This window comes from Scyliorhinus canicula, chromosome 25, assembly GCF_902713615.1.
Source record: "Scyliorhinus canicula chromosome 25, sScyCan1.1, whole genome shotgun sequence".
NCBI classification, from domain to species: Eukaryota; Metazoa; Chordata; class Chondrichthyes; order Carcharhiniformes; family Scyliorhinidae; genus Scyliorhinus; species Scyliorhinus canicula.
Genome location: NC_052170.1, coordinates 10,360,170 through 10,378,584, shown reverse-complemented (window position 1 = coordinate 10,378,584; position 18,415 = coordinate 10,360,170). Strand labels below are relative to the sequence as shown.

Here is an 18,415-nt window from a genome sequence, read left to right as displayed (position 1 = left end):
ATGCACGGACCGGCGAAGGCCTTTCGGCCAGCCCCAATGCCAGTCGGCGTGGAGGAAAACAATCCGGCGCGGGCCTAGCCCCTAAATGTGCGGAGAATTCCGCACCTTTGGGGAGGTCCGATGCCAGAGTGGTTGCCGCCACTCCGCTACGCCGGGACCCCCCGCCCCGCCGGGTAGGGGAGAATCCTGGCCCGGGCTGGTTTAGCTCACTCGGCTAAATCGCTGGCTTTTAAAGCAGACCAAGTAGGCCAGCAGCACGGTTCGATTCCCGTACCAGCCTCCCCGGACAAGCGCCGGAATGTGGCGACTAGGGGCTTTTCACAGTAACTTCATTGAAGCCTACTCGTGACAATAAGCGATTTTCATTTCAAATGATCAAATAACATAATAAAGCTGGGGGGGGGGGGGGGGGGCGAGAACATAGAACATAGAAAAATACAGCACAGAACAGGCCCTGCGGCCCACAATGTTGTGCTGAACTTTTGTCCTAGATTAAGAACAAATTAGTCTACACCCCATCATTCTACCGTAATCCATGTACCTATCCAATAGCTGCTTGAAGGTCCCTAATGTTTCCGACTCAACTACTTCCGCAGGCAGTGCATTCCATGCCCCCACTACTCTCTGGGTAAAGCACCTACCTCTGACATCCTCCCTATATCTTCCACCATTCACCTTAAATTTATATCCCCTTGTAATGGTTTGTTCCACCCGGGGAAAAAGTCTCTGACTGCCTACTCTATCTATTCCCCTGATCATCTTATAAACCTCTATCAAGTCGCCCCTCATCCTCTCCGTTCTAATGAGAAAAGGCCTAGCACCCTCAACCTTTCCTCGTAAGACCTACTCTCCATTCCAGGCAACATCCTGGTAAATCTCCTTTGCACCTTTTCCAAAGCTTCCACATCCTTCCTAAAATGAGGCGACCAGAACTGTGCCACGCCGGTGATTTCCATCTGCCCTCTCAATTAAGGTGTGATGGAAGGCAATTCCATTGGATGAATACTTGAAAATTATATAAATTGGGGGGGGGGCTTTTAAGAGCTGGGGGATTGGGATCAATCGGATAGTTCTTTCAGAGAGCTAGCACGAACATGATGGGCGGAATGGACTCCTTCTATGATTTTTCTATCCTGTAAGTTTTTTATCACTTTGAGCAGGTGTCAGTCAGATGCACTGGGGCCACCAGTTGTGACCTGTTAGTGAACATGCTTTAGGATCTGGGTGATTCTGTAAATCCTGAGGGATCTCATGGCCGGATCTGTCATATAATTCATCCCTTTTCAATGCAACCCTACCCCAAGTTATAACTTCCAATGTGCTGAACCACTTTTCCAATCCACTGTAGAGAATTCCCAAAGACTAGGATCTCCTATCCACCCTCATTCTGTAGGATGGGGTTGGAATGAACCCATAGACTCTCCATTTATTCTCACTGTGTACACGTTAATAAAACCAAACATCCTTCCACTGACTCCCAATTCAATGGGCCAAGCTCATTCCCAATATGTGGATTTGTAATGGAATAAACTCATTCACATAGCAGCACAGTGGTTAGCACTGTTGCTTCCCAGCGCCAAGGACCTGGGTTCGATTCCCGGCTGGGGTCACTGTCTGTGCGGACTCTGCACGTTCTCCCCGTGTCTGCGTGGGTTTCCTCCGGGCGCTCCGGTTTCCTCCCACAAGTCCCGAAAGACGTGCTTGTTAGGTGAATTGGACATTCTGAATTCTCCCTCTGTGTACCCGAACAGGCACCGGAGTGTGGCGACTAGGGGCTTTTCACAGTAACTTCATTGCAGTGTTAATGTAAGCTTACTTGTGACAATAATAAAGATTATTATTATTATTTATAATGGACCAAACTCATTCCCAATATGTAGAATTCTAATGGATAAAGCTCATTCCCAATACATGGAATTCTAATGGACATAGCTCGTTCCCAATATATGGAATTCTAATGGAGCAAATTCATTCCCAATCACTCCCAATATGTGGAATTCTAATGGGCCAGACCCATTCCCAAACATTTCCAATCTATGGAATTTTAATGGAGCAAGCCCATTCCCAAATCATTCCCAATCTATGGAATTCTAATGGAGCAAGCCATTCCCAAATCATTCCCAATCTATGGAATTCTAATGGGGCAAACACATTCCCAAATCATTCCCAATATGTGGATTTGTAATGGACCAAACATTCCCAATGTGTGGAATTCTAATTGACCAAACTCCTTCCTATTCAACCCTATTGCACGGACATCCAAAGAATCAAAGCTTCTCCCATGTACTCCCAATTGCAAAGAATCCTAATGAATTGAAACATCCAATGTTATGTCCCGGTGCATAACCGCCTTAACCCTTACTTACAAGAGTCACGTGTTTGATGCATTTCCTGATTCTGGAAGGTATCAAGGTTGTTTTTGTGCGTTTGCAGATATTTCAGAATATTTGAAACGTGCCCACAGGATCAGGGTTAATAACTCCTGACGGCGACGTACTGAGATGCTTTCTGTGCTAGATTGAATAACCCGGAGGGCCTGTACACCGTGTTGACTTGGGTTCCTTGGAATGTCACCAGCGTCACTTTTCCCAAGCCTGATGTACACATTGGTCACAAAGTCAGAATTTTGGGGCGGAGCGCGGGGGGAGTAGCCGAGCTCACCCATGCCACGTCGCGAGCCTGTATCAAGTAACTCAGCTGAGGGTGTTAGGTGCAGCAAGGAGGCGATCAGGCTTCGGCCATATGCCCACTGTGGAGAGAAACACTAGCACAGGATTTGAAGGGACGAATGGCCTGCTTCTGTGCTGGACCCATTCCCTGAGGGGCGCAAAGGCCGTGTTTGCTTTGGCGCACGCTCCTGTCGGGTAAATGCTGGGGAAATGATCAGGAATCTGCCTGAAACCTTCCCCTTTCCAAAATGTCCAGTGGTTCCTCGATCGGCTAACGCTCCGTCACCCAACCTGCGACCAGCTAGGCTGATCAAGCCGAGGGTCATACTGAGGCACAGCCATCATTGTCTGAGCCTGCAGGAACGCAACAGTACAGTTTGGACTGAGCTAGCCAAGTCCAAATGCCATGCAGTCAGCTGAGAGAGTCCGGCGTAGCCTGGCAAGAGGAACCCATCCATCGCCAGTTAAAATACCTGATGCCTCCTAACTGGATCTCCGAAACGCATCTGTTTACTCTGACTTATTTTTCTTTAGACTGTTAATTCTTGGTTAGGCTTAATCGTTGAATGGATAATTACAGGGCGCGCAGAATAATAATTAACTATTTTAATCGGAAGTTTATAGAAATTCCACGCCAAAGTGTAGTGTCTTGGGAAAAATAGTGACACGTCTAGTAGGATCCACATTTCCTCTGAGTAGGGATCACAACATTAATATTGGGTCTAGACTCATTGTGATTATTCCAAATAATAATTTGGAAATAATTCTAGTGAATAAACTGATTCTTTTATTACCTCAGGTTTTGAGTCTATTTGCCGGGGATCAAAATTTTTCCAAAGTGCCTGAGCAAAGGTCTCGGCCTACACCTATTTCTATCCTATTCCTCTCCCCAGCCTTCCCATCATTGGCTTTCCAGGGACTTGCCCCTCCGACATCAACAAACCTCTCATAAGGCCTCCTGTACCTGTGACGCCAATCCCCTCTTTCCATCCCAATTTCCCTTTCCCCATCATTGGCTATCCCGAAGCAATCATATTCTTCCCGTCCTCTGGAACGTTTAAAGCTGACCCCATCCTCCTTATTTGAGGAGTTAAGTATAGAAATAGAGATGGTTTGCTTCAGTTGGATAGGATATTGGTGAGGCCGCACCTGGAGTATTGTGTGCGGTGTTGGTGTCTATATCTGAGGAAGGATGTTCTTGCTATGGAGGGAGGGCAGCGAAGGTTTACCAGGCTGATTCCTGGGATGGCGGGACTGTCATATGAGGAGAGACTAAGTCAGTTAGGATTATATTCATTGGACTTTCGAAGAGTGAGGGGATCTCATTGAATCTTACAAAATTCTAACAGGATTAGACAGGGTGCATTAAGAAAGAATGTTCCCGATCGTGGGGGAGTCCAGAACTAGGGGTCATAGTTTGAGGATAAGGGGTAAACCTTTTAGGACTGAGGTGAGGAGAAATTATTTCACCCAGAGAGTGGTGAATCTGCGGAACTCGCAACACTGTTGCTTCACAGCGCCAAGGACCTGGTATTGATTCCCGGCTTGGGTCACTGTCTGTGCGGAGCGGAGTCTGCACCTTCTCCCCGTGTCTGCGTGGGTTTCCTCCGGGTGCCCCGGTTTCCTCCTACAGGTCCCAAATGACGTGCTTGTTAGGTGAATTGGACATTCTGAATTCTCCCTCAGTGTACCCGAACAGGCGCCGGAATGTGTTGATGTAAGCCTACGTGTGACAATAGTGAAGATTATTATTATTATTAGTTGAGGCAAAAACGTTGTGCGATTTCAAGAAGAAATTAGATATCGCTCTTGGGGCTAAAGGGATCAAGCGATATGGGGGAGGAAGGTGGGATCAGGGTACTGAACTTGATAATCAGCCATGATCATAATGAATGGCGGAGCAGGCTCGAAGGGCCGAATGGTCTACCCCCTTCTTCTATTTTCTATGTGTCTATGTATCCCAAACCAGGGAAGGATGCAAGTTCAATGCCATGAGTGAATTAGCTGGATTTTTAACAACACTAATAGCTTCATGGTCATTTTTGTTTCAAAACAGATACCAGATTGCATTAAACCGAATCTCAAACTGTGAAAACACTGGCTACAAGAGTAGGTCAGAGGCTGGGAATTCTGTGGTAAATAACTCAACCCCTGACTCCCCAAAGCCTGTCCGCCATCTACAAGACATAAGTCAGGAGCGTAACGGGATATTCTCCACTTCACTGGCCGAATGCAACTCCGACAGCACTACAAGAAGCTCGATGCCACCCGGGGAAAAGCAGCCTGCTTGACCGGTGCCCACCCACCACCGTAAACATTCACTCCCCTGCCTCAGATACACAGTGGCAGCCGCGTGTGCCATCGACAAGATGCCCTGCAGCAACTCGCCAAGGTTCCTTCGGCAGCACCTAGCAAACGTGACCTCTGCCCCCTCGAAGGTCAAGGGGAGCGGATACATGGGAACTCCACCACCTGCAGATACCCCTCCTAAGCCACTCACAATCCCGACTTGGAAATATATCCGCCGTCCCTTCACTGTCACTGGGTCAAAATCCTGGAACTCCCTCCCTAACAGCACAATGAGTGTACTGACACCACATGGACAGGAGGGGCTCAAGAAGGCACTCATTACCGTCTCAATTTGGGATGAGCAACAATTGCTGGCCTTCCAGCGAAGCTCACATTCCACTAAAAGAAAAGTAAAATGTTTTATTTTTTTAAAAACTGGTGGGAAATATTTTATAGTTTTGTGCCTAATATTTTCCCCTTTGGTGAACAGAGGAGAAGCATTCGTTGGGTGATTATCAGCCTGTTGAGCTAAGTGATGAAGCCTTCTTCCATAACCAACAAGTCCTGGGCGAGACTTGGCGCGGAATCGTACCGCCACAATGCACCGCCGGCGAGACAGTAAAAAGCAGCGAGCTGTTCCATTGACCTCGGCGGGAACGGAAGACCCTGTCATGCAGGAGCTGCCGTAAAAATTCCACCCTTCAACCTCGAGTCTCCTGCTCTGAGGGACAGGGCCGCGACAGGTTATGCTGCAACTGTATAAGGTGTTAGTGAGGCCACACCTGGAGTATTGTGTTCAGTTTTGGTCTCCTTACTTGAGAAAGGACGTACTGGCGCTGGAGGGTGTGCAGAGGAGATTCACTAGGTTAATCCCAGAGCTGAAGGGGTTGGATTACGAGGAGAGGTTGAGTAGACTGGGACTGTACTCGTTGGAATTTAGAAGGATGAGGGGGGATCTTGTAGAGACATTTAAAATTATGAAGGGAATAGATAGGATAGATGCGGGCAGGTTGTTTCCACTGGCGGGTGAAAGCAGAACTAGGGGGCATAGCCTCAAAATAAGGGGAAGTAGATTTAGGACTGAGTTTGGGAGGAACTTCTTCACCCAAAGGGTTGTGAATCTATGGAATTCCTTGCCCAGTGAAGCAGTTGAGGCTCCTTCATTAAATGTTTTTAAGGTAAAGATAGATAGTTTTTTGAAGAATAAAGGGATTAAGGGTTACGGTGTTCGGGCCGGAAAGTGGAGCTGAGTCCACAAAAGATCAGCCATGATCTCATTGAATGGCGGAGCAGGCTCGAGGGGCCAGATGGCCTACTCCTGCTCCTAGTTCTTATGTTCTTATGACCCACTGACCCCAAGTCCTCCCTGGTGGCCAGCGGATTTGTGTTATTAATTACACCTGTTCCTTGGATGTGTTAAAGACCCACCCAGAACAGGAGGTTCCCAGGTCCGATTTCCCCAGGCCCCCGCACTGAGCTCGTCGGACACGTCAGAGGACCCTCCACCCTGAGCTCCCGCTGCTGATTTGAAATGCCAACCGGGATTCCTCATGGGCACAGGGAGGTCAGCAATGCCCACCTCCCAACCAATTTGCCTGTGGCCACGCTCCAGTCTCCGATATTGGCCAAGGGTTCCTGAAGGATAACTCAGTCCGAGCAAAAAGAGGCCAATGCCTTCAGGAGGATAGATAATTGGTGGGAACGAGGAGAATATCACAACACTGTAGCAGCAGAGGATTCATACTAAACATGACCAACAAACGTGACCCGCGCAAACAGGAAGAGATTAGTAGTATCGTCCGCAAAATGACAGCAACATAACAGAGGTGTCTTAAAATGGCAACGTGCACTGATCTGTCCAAAAAAGCACTTCAGTAAATAAAACTGCTTTAAAGAGTGAGTTTCCCTGTCAGGACATTTATCATTGAGGACAAAATACCTGGCAAGAGGGGACCATCGACTTTTCTCCAGAGGGACCTTTTAAATTTTGTGGAGGCACCTCCCCCCCCCCACCCCCCCCCTCCCCTCCCCCCCACCCCCCCCACCCCCCCCCCCCCCCCCCCCCCCCCCCACACCACCAGCCAGGTTTTGCATCTTTGTAGGGGCACTGGGCAACTCTCACATGGACAGGAGACAGCTTGTCATTGAGGCACCCCAGAGAATTCATCTCCACGCTAATGCCGCTCAGCTCCCAGCAGGCAGTGAGTGGTTGCCAGCGGGCAGCGTGTCGATAAGGGAGGCGGTGGCTTAGTGGTATTGTCGCTGGTCGAGTAATCCAGTGGACCCAGGGCAGCGCCAACAACACTCAAAAAACCCAACACCATCCAGGACAAAGCAGCCCCGCTTGACTGGCACCCCATCCACACACGTTCACTCCCTCCACCACCGACACACATGAGCAACTGTGTGAACCACCTGCAAGATGCACTGCAGGAACTTATCAAAGCTCCTCAGACAGCACCTTCCAAACCCACGGCCACTAAAATCTGGGAGGACAAGAGCAGCAGATACCTTGGAACCCCACCTCCTGGAGGTTCCCCTCCAATTCGATCACCACCCTGACTTGGAAATATATCGGTCGTCCCTTCACTGTCGCTGGGTCAAGATCCTGGAACTCCCTCCCTAACAGCATTCTGGGTGTACCTACACTACATGGACTGATGTGGTTCCAGAAGGCAGCTCACCACGATCATCTCAAGGGCAACTAGGGATGGGCAATAAATGCTTGCCTAGCCAGCGCTGCCCACATCCTGCACCTAAATAAGAAAAAAGTATGATGCCATTCTGAGATGCCCGTGGTCAATTGGACGGGGTAGCTCTATCAACCAGCTCAACTCAAGATAGGTGTTGAACATGGGAGTTCCCCTGGTCCATACAGTTCACTACTACACTGTGTCATGTGAGAGTACCTTTAAGAAATGGGTGTTTACGAAATGTATCTTTAAGAAATGGGTGTTTATCAGTGATGTCAGAGTGTGGGTGGAGCTGGGCTGTCTGTCAGCTTTTTTACTTTCGTTTTAGGCTGTTTGCTGCAGGGTGTGTTTTAGTTTCGTTTTTCAGAGCTGGATAGCTGCAGTCACAGCCAGAAAGTGTATGAGTCTCTCTCTCTGTATTCTAAAGACTGTAAATCGATCCTTTGGTGATTTAAAACTAATAACTGCTCTCAGTAGTGACTTTAACCTGATGTGCTTCTGTTTAAAGGTTCTTTTTTTAAGTCTTCTGGATGTTAAAAGGACAGCTTACGGATTACTTAGTGTAGTATTCTTTGGGGGTTGTATTTGAATTAATGGTTGCTAAGATGTTCACTGTTTGTTTTAAAAAGATTAACTTGAGTTAACAGAATAAACACTGTTTTGCTTTAAAAAAAATACTTTACCAATTCTGCTGTATCACACCTGTAGAGTGGGCCGTGTGCTCCCCATACCACAATCTATTAAAAGTTGTGGGTCAGGTGAACTCCATGATACACTTTGGGGTTCTCTAAACCCTGGACCTTAACACATTGGGGGCTCATCCGGGATAAAAGTCTATCGATTGGATTGGCTTTGTGAACTCAAAGTCAGTGAGGGGTGAGCATATTGTGGGTGCTTTTCATGACAGCAGACTTTCAACAGGCATTCAACTGCCTGAAAGCTGTGATAACCAATGCTCCTGTGTTGGAAAATTACAAGGGATCAGATTGAACTAAAGTATGTGACTTTAAAGAGAAATGCCGAGGCGTAAAGAAATGGATGGATCATGCACAGACCTTCTTGTTCAAAGAGACTGTCAATCAAGAGGGATTACAGTTGGAGGAATAACACAAAACAAAATGGACTATATTGTTGTACCTGTTTGCCTGTGTTTTTTTAAATGAAAAAGTATATTTACTATGTGCATTTCTTAAAGGATAGTGAAAAGGTGAAATAATCTTGAAGTTGATGGTTTATTTTGTTTTCTTGGGGGAAGGTGTCATGTGAGAATACCTTTAAGAATTGGGTGTTTAAGAAATGTAACTTTAAGAAATGGGTGTTTATCAGTGATGTCAGAGTGTGGGCTGTCTGTCAGCTTTTTTACTTTCGTTTTAGGCTGTTTGCTGCAGAGTGTGTCTTAGTTTCGTTTTCAAAGCTGGAGAGCTGCAGTCACAGCCAGAAGGTGTATGAATCTCTCTCTCTGTTCTAAAGACTGTACATCGATCCTCTGGTGATTTAAAACTAATAACTGCTCTCAGTAGTGACTTTAACCTGATGTGCTTCTGTTTAAAGGCTCTTTTTTAAGTCGTATGGATGTTAAAAGGGCAGCTTAAGGATTACTTAGTGTTGTATTCTTTGGGGATTGTATTTGAATTAATGGTTGCTAAGATGTTCACTGTTTGTTTTAAAAAGGTTAACTTGAGTTAATAGAATAAACATTGTTTTGCTTTAAAAACTACCTTTTCCATTTCTGCTGTGCCACACCTGTAGAGTGGGCCGTGTGCTCCCCAGACCACAATCTAGTAAAGGTTGTGGGTCAGGTGAACGCCATGATCCACTTTGGGGTTCTCTAAACCCTGGCCCATAACAACTGGCTGGGGCCCAATAATCCTATGGGTTGAATGGGAGCGACTGACTGGAAAAAAACACCAAAGTTAAGTCAAAAGAAAATGCCAGTCGAGGCCTGAGGGAAACTCACTCTTTCACTGTTGAAGGGGTGAAACTTGAAAGTTCACACTTGAAAGCTCGCTCGCCAACTTCCAGAGGCATTTTTTTTTTTCAAAATCGGAAACAGACACAGAAAGCAGCAGAGTAAAAGCTGGAGCCTTACGTTTAGGTACCCCACCTGTCCTGTGGCCTGGCTGGAACTGTCGGAGCAGATTAACTGGACAAACTCTTTCAACGGGTCTTGGCTGGCGTGATGATGGTAACGGATGGTTGGGTGGGTAAAGTAGGGGCTTGGCTGCTGGATAATGGAGGATGATGGGAAATGGATAGCGGAGGCTGGAGCTCGAGGACTTCCTAACGAGAAACAAAAGGAGGCAAAGGCAAGGCGGTCAGCATTTCAGGATTTATTCTCCACGACAAACACACGGGTTCACAAGACGAAAACAGTAGCTCGCTTGCAATTGTGCCCTTTCAACTCTGGTACTTGACCGCAGCAAAGGCCGCTGGGAAGTCTTATTTTCAGCATCTTTCTGTCAAACCCCCAGCGGAAAACCGCGCTCATTGTTCAGCCCCAATTGGCACTCAAAAGCTGGCTCGAGCTCCCCACATAAATTGGGAAGGGGGGTGGGGGTCAGGAAAATACTGGATGCGTCCAACCAGCTACCTGCAAACAGTCCTGTCCACCAAAAGACTATCGTGCCCGCTCGTAGAAAGGGAAGGAACTTAATAGGCAAGCGTGAGCTCTTGTCTGGATAACATAAAGGCTCATCTCAATGGGGCCTCGATGCCTTCGCCTGCCAATGTTCGTGCATTCCAGTGCAGTTCATGCTGCTGACTGATTTGTTCACCAAAGATCAGAAAGGATTCATAGAATCACAGAATTTACAGTGAAGAAGGAGGCCATTCGGCCGATCGAGTCTGCACCGGCCCTTGGAAAGAGCAAACTACTTAAGCCCCATGCCTCCACCTTATCCCTGTAACCCAGTAGCCCCACCTAATCTTTTTATTTTGGGACACTAAGGGCAATTTATCACGGCCAATCCACCTAACCTGCATGTCTTTCGGGACTTGTGGGAGGAAACCGGAGCACCCGGAGGAAACCCACGCAGACACGGGGGAGAACGTGCAGACTCCGCACAGACAGTCACCTGGGACCCTGGAGCTGTGGGGCAACAGTGCTAACCACTCTGCTACCGTGCTGCCCAAATTACCAAGGGCGGCACAGTGGTTAGCATTGCCGCGGGTCACCGTTCGTGTGGAGTTTGCACATTCTCCCCGTGTCTGCGGGGGTCTCACCCCCACTCAACCCAAAAGCATGTACCGGGTAGGTGGATTGGCCACGCTTAATTGCCCCTTAATTGGAAAAAAAAATTTGGGTTGTCAAAATTTATTTTTTAAAAAAGAAATATTTGTCAGAACTCAGCGCCGGGTAGGGAGGGGGCTGCGATTTCTGCGAGTGGTGTTTACCTCGCACAGGCACAGGTGGGTCACTGTCTGTGCGGAGTCTGCACGTTCTCCCCGTGTCTGCCTGGGTTTCCTCCGGGTGCTCCGGTTTCCTCCCACAGTCCAAAGATGTGCAGGTTAGGTGGATTGGCCATGCTAAATTGCCCTTAGTGACCAAAATTGCCCTTAGTGTTGGGTGGAGTTACTGGGTTATGGGGATAGGGTGGAGGTGTTGACCTTGGGTAGGGTGCTCTTTCCAAGAGCCAGTGCAGACTCGATGGGCTTAATGGCCTCCTTCTGCACTGTAAATTCTATGGACAAATGCTGCGTTTTACCAGCTGCCGATGATAAATTAATCCCAAATTAATCCATCGCCAGTCCACTCAGAGAGCGGGCTTCTCCGATCTCATCCATGGCGGGTCCCGTCACGAGCTGGAAGGGAAGATTTCGGCCAGTGTGTTTCCATAGCTGGTGTACCAATAGGCGACTAAACGATCAGGGATTAAATTACGCCCCTTTACTTTGGGTTCGCTGATGCATCATCCTCAGTGTCATAATACAGTGCCAGCCTGTTCCCCTACCCTACCACCCTTGGCTGCCAGGCGATGCTTCAGGGCATCCAAGCTATCCCCAATGTCTGGTTTGCCCCTCTTGTGGTAATGTTAAGCCACACTGCCATGGGGCATCTTTCTCTTCCTCATGCCCAGTTACAAGATCTGGACCGAGATCTCGGCGTGCAAGGGGAGCATGGATAAGGTCCATAGCCAGCATTCAGTAAGGAAAAGGCTGCCTCGTTGACCATGGAGGATAATGGAGATAATCGACACGTTCAGTCTTTCTCACCTGGCCTGGCTCCTGCTATCACGGGCAATGGGTGGTGTGTGAACGCCATCCGCGAGGAGACGGTCTGTGAGGGCGTTCCACTGCCAAACTCGTGCTTTGTCGACTTCTTTAAGGAAGTGGGCGATGTCATTCCTGGGGGGACAGACAATTGACACGTCAGAGTTGAAGCCCCGTCAGTTTCACGCCGGCCCCATCGCAACACTTTGGCCCAACCAACCAGGGGAACAAGTACAAATCACGCGGACAACCTGAACAGTGGACATCTGGCCAGAGAACTCGTAGCCCCCTGGATTTGTTTGATCCACTCAACAACCTCCACCTTGAACAGAAAAGCCACCTTTTTTTTCAATTTGTTCTTTCAAGAGAATGTGGGCATCATTTGCTGCCCTTGAACTGAGTGGCCGTTCCAAAGGAGCAGTGAAGGGTTAATCACATCGTTGTGGGGTCCGGATTCATATGTAGGCCAGACCGAGTATGGACGGCCGATTTCCTTCCCTAAGGGGGCAGTAGTGAACCACGGTTATGGTAATCGGTGATGGTTATTGTGACTGCCATTGCCAATTTTCAATTCCAGATCATATTAATTGAATTTAAACCCCTCCGGCTGCCTTGGTGGGGCTTGAACCCACGTCCCCAGAGCTTTAGCCTGGGCCTTGGCATTGCTAATCCAGTGACATTACCGCACTGCTGCCGACAATGGAGTTTGGTGCAAGTTCACCTCCAGGGAAAAGACGAGCTCGGGTTTATCGAGGCTGGAAGATGGGACACCGATTGAGATTTTGGGAGTAAACCTTTCAAGGGCAGAAAAGGGATGGATGAGGGTCCCAAGTGGGTTTGAGCTGAGGCTTGGATAGAGATGGGAAATGTTACACACGTGGACGTAAAGGATCCTGATGATCGACTGGATCCAATGGTTCCAAATCCATTTCTTTGGGGGTTGACTGGACTGTGCAGACTCCAAGATGAAACAGGTTGCACACTTTCTCAGGAAGGAGTCGGCTTGCTCGGCCGAACAGCCTGTTCCATGCTCTTAACTGCACTCCACTCTCCATCCATCTCTCCTCTCCTCTACTCTTCTCCCTTTCCCTCACTTCTCTCTCTCACTCGCTCTTTCACCACCTTTCTCTTTCCACTTCTCTTTCCTTTCCTCCTCGTTCTCTTTTTCCTCCTGGATACAGCTTAGAGCAAAGCAACAGTGCGACACGAGGGTAAATTAAGTAAAACATAACCTGTGTTGGCGACAGGACCATCAGTACGGGTCTGCCGGTGATTGCTAGAAGCTCCAAAACCATGGCAAACTCTTTAAAAAAGCGACATTTAATCCCCCCCGTGTGGTTTAACGGGGTGGTGGAAATAACATGCCTTTGGAATTCACCTCTTGGAATGCACCCAGCAATGTTGCTTTTATGGGAAAACAAAGTATGTGCGTCAAAACCCTCAAACATCTTCACTGCTAACACAAGTGAGTCCAGAAATTGGGAGCGGGTAGCTTAACGGGTCTGTTACAGCGGTTTTCCCAACCAGTGGTAGTGGCGAACCTTGTGTTCATCTTGGCTCTGCTGGTAACTCTACCCTGAAGTCAGGAGCTGGTGGGTTCGAGACTCAATTTGGAGACTTGCGCTCACAACCCGGGGAGGGGGTAACTTAGTGCTGAGGAGGCGCTGTCTCTCACAAAACCCGCAGTGTGTGAAGGAGGCCATTCGGCCCATCAAGTCTGCACTGACATGTGAAAAACACCTGACCTCCCTACCCAATCCCATCCATCCCAATCCAATCCTATCCATTCGCCAGCCCTTGGCCCACAGCCCTGAATGTTATGACGTGCCAGGTGCTCAACCAGGTACTTTTTAAAGGATGTGAGGCAACCCTCCTCTACCACCCTCCCAGGCAGCGCATTCCAGACCGTCAGCACCCTCTGGGTAAAAAGGTTTTTCCTCAAAACCCTTCCCCTAAACCTCCTGCCCCTCACCTTGAACCTGCGTCTCCTCGTAGCCGACCCTTCGACTAAGGGGAATAGCTGCTCCCTATCCACCCTGTCCATGCCCCTCATGATCTTGTACACCTCAATCAGACCGGCCGCCCCTCAGTCTTCTCTGCCCCCAAAGAAAACAATGCCTCAATGAGGCGTTAAACGGAGACCCTGTCTGGATGTATCTAAAGGATTCCAGTATCTAAAGAAAATTAGGCAACCTTTGTCCAGTTAGTGTAGCCTCAGTGACCTTAGAGCTCCTTAAAGACCAGAAGGTCGTTGTAATGTCAGAAACATGACAGCCAATAGGTGCATAGTCTGCTCTTCTAAATAACGCCAGAGGGTCTTTCGCACCCACCTGACCAAACAGATGTGGCAAAGGGTCAACGCCTGATCTGAAGGTTGACGCCACCAACTGTGCTGCCCCCCCCCCTCCCCCGCATTACGACGCCGGTACCGAGAGCCCAGAATTCATGCTTGAGCCAAGGGGGGTACGACCACGCCCTGCCAGCCTCTGATCCCAAATGCCACCCGCTTAGCCACAGCTAGTTGTGGGACAACAGCACGAAACACACTCCTGCAATATTCCCCCTTTACTTCTCGTCAACGGATCACAATTCCTGCCGGGTGGAATGTCAAGACTATCAAATGCTCATTCGTCAGCGGGCCAGAATTCAAGGCTGGAAATTCTTCGGCGATGAGGAATTGCGACGAACAGAGTTTCAATAGGTCTCTGAGTTTATTACAATGCAGCTCTGTGTTTGGCGGTAAGGAATTTGTCTTCTTATTGTTTTTCACTCTGTCTCTTTGAGGAATGAATATTCACTGGCCAGGCTGTTAAACAATCAGTTTGAATTCAGTTGTGCTGAAACCAATATTCCAACGTCGTTTGTAGGGTGCGTTATCATTTTCAGTTCTCTCGGCTCTTCGAACTTTCCACGCCAGCCCCAGCCTACGAGGCGCCAAGCCATCGTCGCTCAGGATACCCAACTACTGCTCCAATCTGACCTGCTTTTCTTTCTGAGGTTTCCTCCACTTGGTTTGAGGCACTCCGCTCTGGGCAGCTATCATTTAGGGACCATGGACTTCCCCACGGGAGGAGAGGGATATATATATATATCTTTTTGATTTTTCCAATTAAGGGTGCTCCGGTTTCCTCCCACAGTCCAAAGATGTGCAGGTCAGGTGGGATTACGGGGATAGGGCAGGGGAGTGGGCCTTGATTGGGTGATCTTTCAGAGGGTCGGTGTAGACACGACGGGCTGAATGGCCTCCTTCTGCACTGCAGGATTTCTAAAATCTACCAAATCGGAGGCACTCCACAAAAGACAATTGCGATATTTCCAAAAATCTACATTGCCCATCACAGCCAAAACCGGAAGGGTTTGACTTCCGACGAGGTACCCTTTGAAGTGCGGTCACCGCCATAACATAAGATGTGGCAGCCAATCTGTGCACAGCAAGCATCCAGGTGGATTGGCGACACTAAATTGCCCCTTAGTGCCCAAAGGTTAGATAGGGCACAGAGTTATGGGGATAGGGCGGGGGTGTGGGTCGAGGAGGGGTCCTTTTTCGGAGGGTCAGTGCAGGAAATAACTCAAGTGCGGCCTCAGCAGAGAGAAACTCCCCGAGGCCCTAAGAACGGTCAAGTGCCATCAAGTAGCGGGCTGTTTCTCGGCATTTGCCGCTAAACATGCCCGTAAGCGGACGTAGATTTTTTTATCCATTGAATCGCGCCCGAGGAGAATTGTTGTTGTTGCAGTAACTTGATGAGGTTTGGAAAGTGTAGTAAGGAAATTTGATAGTAATTTTCAATCGGGGAATTGGAAAATGCTCTCAGGAAATAGACCGCAAGGCAAATGGGGAGAGGGCGAGGGGGAGTGGGATTCATCAGATAACTCATTCAGAGAGACAGCATCGGCGGGAGGGACTGAATGGCCATCTTGTGTGGCCATTGGCTTCCTGGATAAGAAAGAAGAATGTGAACTGATGGGAATTTAGATTGGATTGGATTGGATTGGATTTGTTTATTGTCACGTGTACCGAGGTACAGTGAAAAGTATTTTTCTGCAAGCAGCCCAGCAGATCATTCAGTACATGGAAGAAAAGGGAATTAAACAGAATTCAAGAAAATACATTAGAATACATAATAGGGCAACACAAGATATACAATGTAACTACATAAGCACTGGCATCGGGTGAAGCATACAGGGTGTAGTGTTAATGAGGTCAGTCCATAAGAGGGTCATTTAGGAGTCTGGTGACGGTGGGGAAGAAGCTGTTTTTGAGTCTGTTCGTGCGTGTTCTCAGACTTCTGTATCTCCTGCCCGATGGAGGAAGTTGGAAAAGTGAGTAAGCCGGGTGGGAGGGATCCTTGATTATGCTGCCCGCTTTCCCCCGGCAGCGGGAGGTGTAGATGGAATCAATGGATGGGAGGCAGGTTCATGTGATGGACTGGGCGGTGTTCACGACTCTCTGAAGTTCCTTGCGGTCCTGGGCCGAGCAGTTGCCATACCAGGCTGTGATGCAGCCAGATAGGATGTTTTCTCTGGTGCATCTGTAAAAGTTGGTAAGGGTTAATGTGGACATGCCGAATTTCCTTAGTTTCCTGAGGAAGTATAGGCGCTGTTGTGCTTTCTTGGTGATAGCGTCGACGTGAGTGGACCAGGATAGATTTTTGGTGATGTGCACCCCTAGGAATTTGAAATTGCTAACCATCTCCACCTCGGCTCCGTTGATGCTGACAGGGGTGTGTACAGTACTTTGCTTCCTGAAGTCGATGACCAGCTCTTTAGTTTTGCTGGCATTGAGGGAGAGATTGTTGTCGTTACACCACTCCACTAGGTTCTCTATCTCCCTCCTGTATTCGGACTCGTCGTTATTTGAGATCCGGCCCACTATGGTCGTATCGTCAGCAAACTTGTAGATGGAGTTGGAACCAAGTTTTGCCACGCAGTCGTGTGTGTACAGGGAGTAGAGTAGGGGGCTAAGTACGCAGCCTTGCAGGGCACCGGTATTGAGGACTATTGTGGAGGAGGTGTTGGTGTTCATTCTTACTGACTGTGGTCTGTTGGTCAGAAAGTCAAGGATCCAGTTGCAGAGTGGAGAGCCAAGTCCTAGGTTTTGAAACTTTGATATGAGCTTGGCTGGGATTATGGTGTTGAAGGCGGAGCTGTAGTCAATAAATAGGAGTCTGATGTAATCCTTGTTTTCGAGATGCTCTATGGATGAGTGTAGGGCCAGGGAAATGGCGTCTGATGTGGACCGGTTGTGACGGTATGCGAATTGAAGTGGGTCAAGGCGTTCCGGGAGTATGGAGGTGATGCGCTTCATGATCAGCCTCTGGAAGCACTTCATTACGACTGAGGTAGATTGAAATGAAATGAAAAATGAAAATCGCTTATTGTCACGAGTAGGCTTCAATGAAGTTACTGTGAAAAGCCCCTAGTCGCCACATTCCGGCACCTGTTCGGGGAGGTTGATACGGGAATCAAACTGTGCTGCTGGCCTGCTTGGTCTGCTTTAAAAGCCAGCGATTTAGCCCAGTGAGCTAAACCAGCCCCTGGTCACCATATGCCGGTTCCACACACAGGAGGAGAAGTATTTGGAAGATTTTGCCGAACAGACCATGAGACTATGGAAGAGTGAGAGGGAGGGATCTCTTGGCAACTTATAAAATTCTAACAGGATTAGATAGGGTAGATTCAGAAAGAATGTCCCCGATGATGGGGGAGTCCAGGACTAGGGGTCATAGTTTGAGGATAAGGGGTAAAGCTTTCAGAACTGAGCTGAGGATAAATTTCTTCACCCAGAGAGTGGTGAATCTGTAGCATTCACTATCAAAGGAAGTAGTTGAGGTGAAAACGTGTAATTTCAAGGTGTTAGATATGGCTCTTGGGGCTAAAGGAATGCCGGAATATGGAGGGAAGGCAGGATCAGGGTATTGAACTTGACGAATGGTGGAGCAGGCTTGAATGGCCAAACGGCCTCTTCCTGCTTCTATTTTCTATGTATGTTTCTAAGTATAAGACATAGGAGCAGAAGTAGGCCATTCAGCCCATCGAGTCTGCTTCGCCATTCAATCAGATCATGATCGATCTTCATAGAATTTACAGTGCAGAAGGAGGCCATTCAGCCCATCGAGTCTGCACCGGCTCTTGGAAAGAGCACCCTACCCAAGCCCACACCTCCACCCTATCCCCATAACCCAGTAACCCGACCCAACACTAAGGGCAATTTTGGACACTAAAGGCAATGTAGCATGGCCAATCCACCCAATCTGCACATCTTTGGACTGTGGGAGGAAACCGGAGCACCCGGAGGAAACCCACGCACACACGGGGAGAACGTGCAGGCTCCGTACAGACAGTGACCCAAGCTGGGAATCGAACCTGGGACCCTGGAGCTGTGAAGCAATTGTGCTAACCACTATGCTACCGTGCTGCTCTTATCTGATGTGATAATCCTCAACTCCACTTTCCCCACTTATCCCCATAGCCCTCGATTCCCTCACTGATTAAAAGTCCGTCTCTCTCAGCCTTGAACATACTTAACGACCCGGCCTCGACAGCTCTCTGCGGTAA

The 18,415-nt window shown here is 48.5% G+C and overlaps 1 protein-coding gene across 5 annotated transcripts in view; it reads right to left on the bottom strand.

Moving 5' to 3' along the window:
• The window catches only part of nfixb (nuclear factor I/Xb), a 417,830-nt gene that overhangs the window by 71,190 nt on the left and 328,225 nt on the right, over positions 1–18,415 (bottom strand). For 4 of the 5 annotated variants that reach the window (XM_038784617.1, XM_038784615.1, XM_038784616.1 and 1 more), the window contains 2 exons: positions 11,864–11,995; positions 9,741–9,931 (listed from right to left, as the gene is read on the bottom strand). In XM_038784617.1, the coding sequence (XP_038640545.1) occupies positions 9,741–9,931; positions 11,864–11,995 (323 nt within the window). The remainder of the gene's footprint in view (positions 1–9,740; positions 9,932–11,863; positions 11,996–18,415) is intronic. The other variant, XM_038784619.1, reaches the window with a different exon arrangement.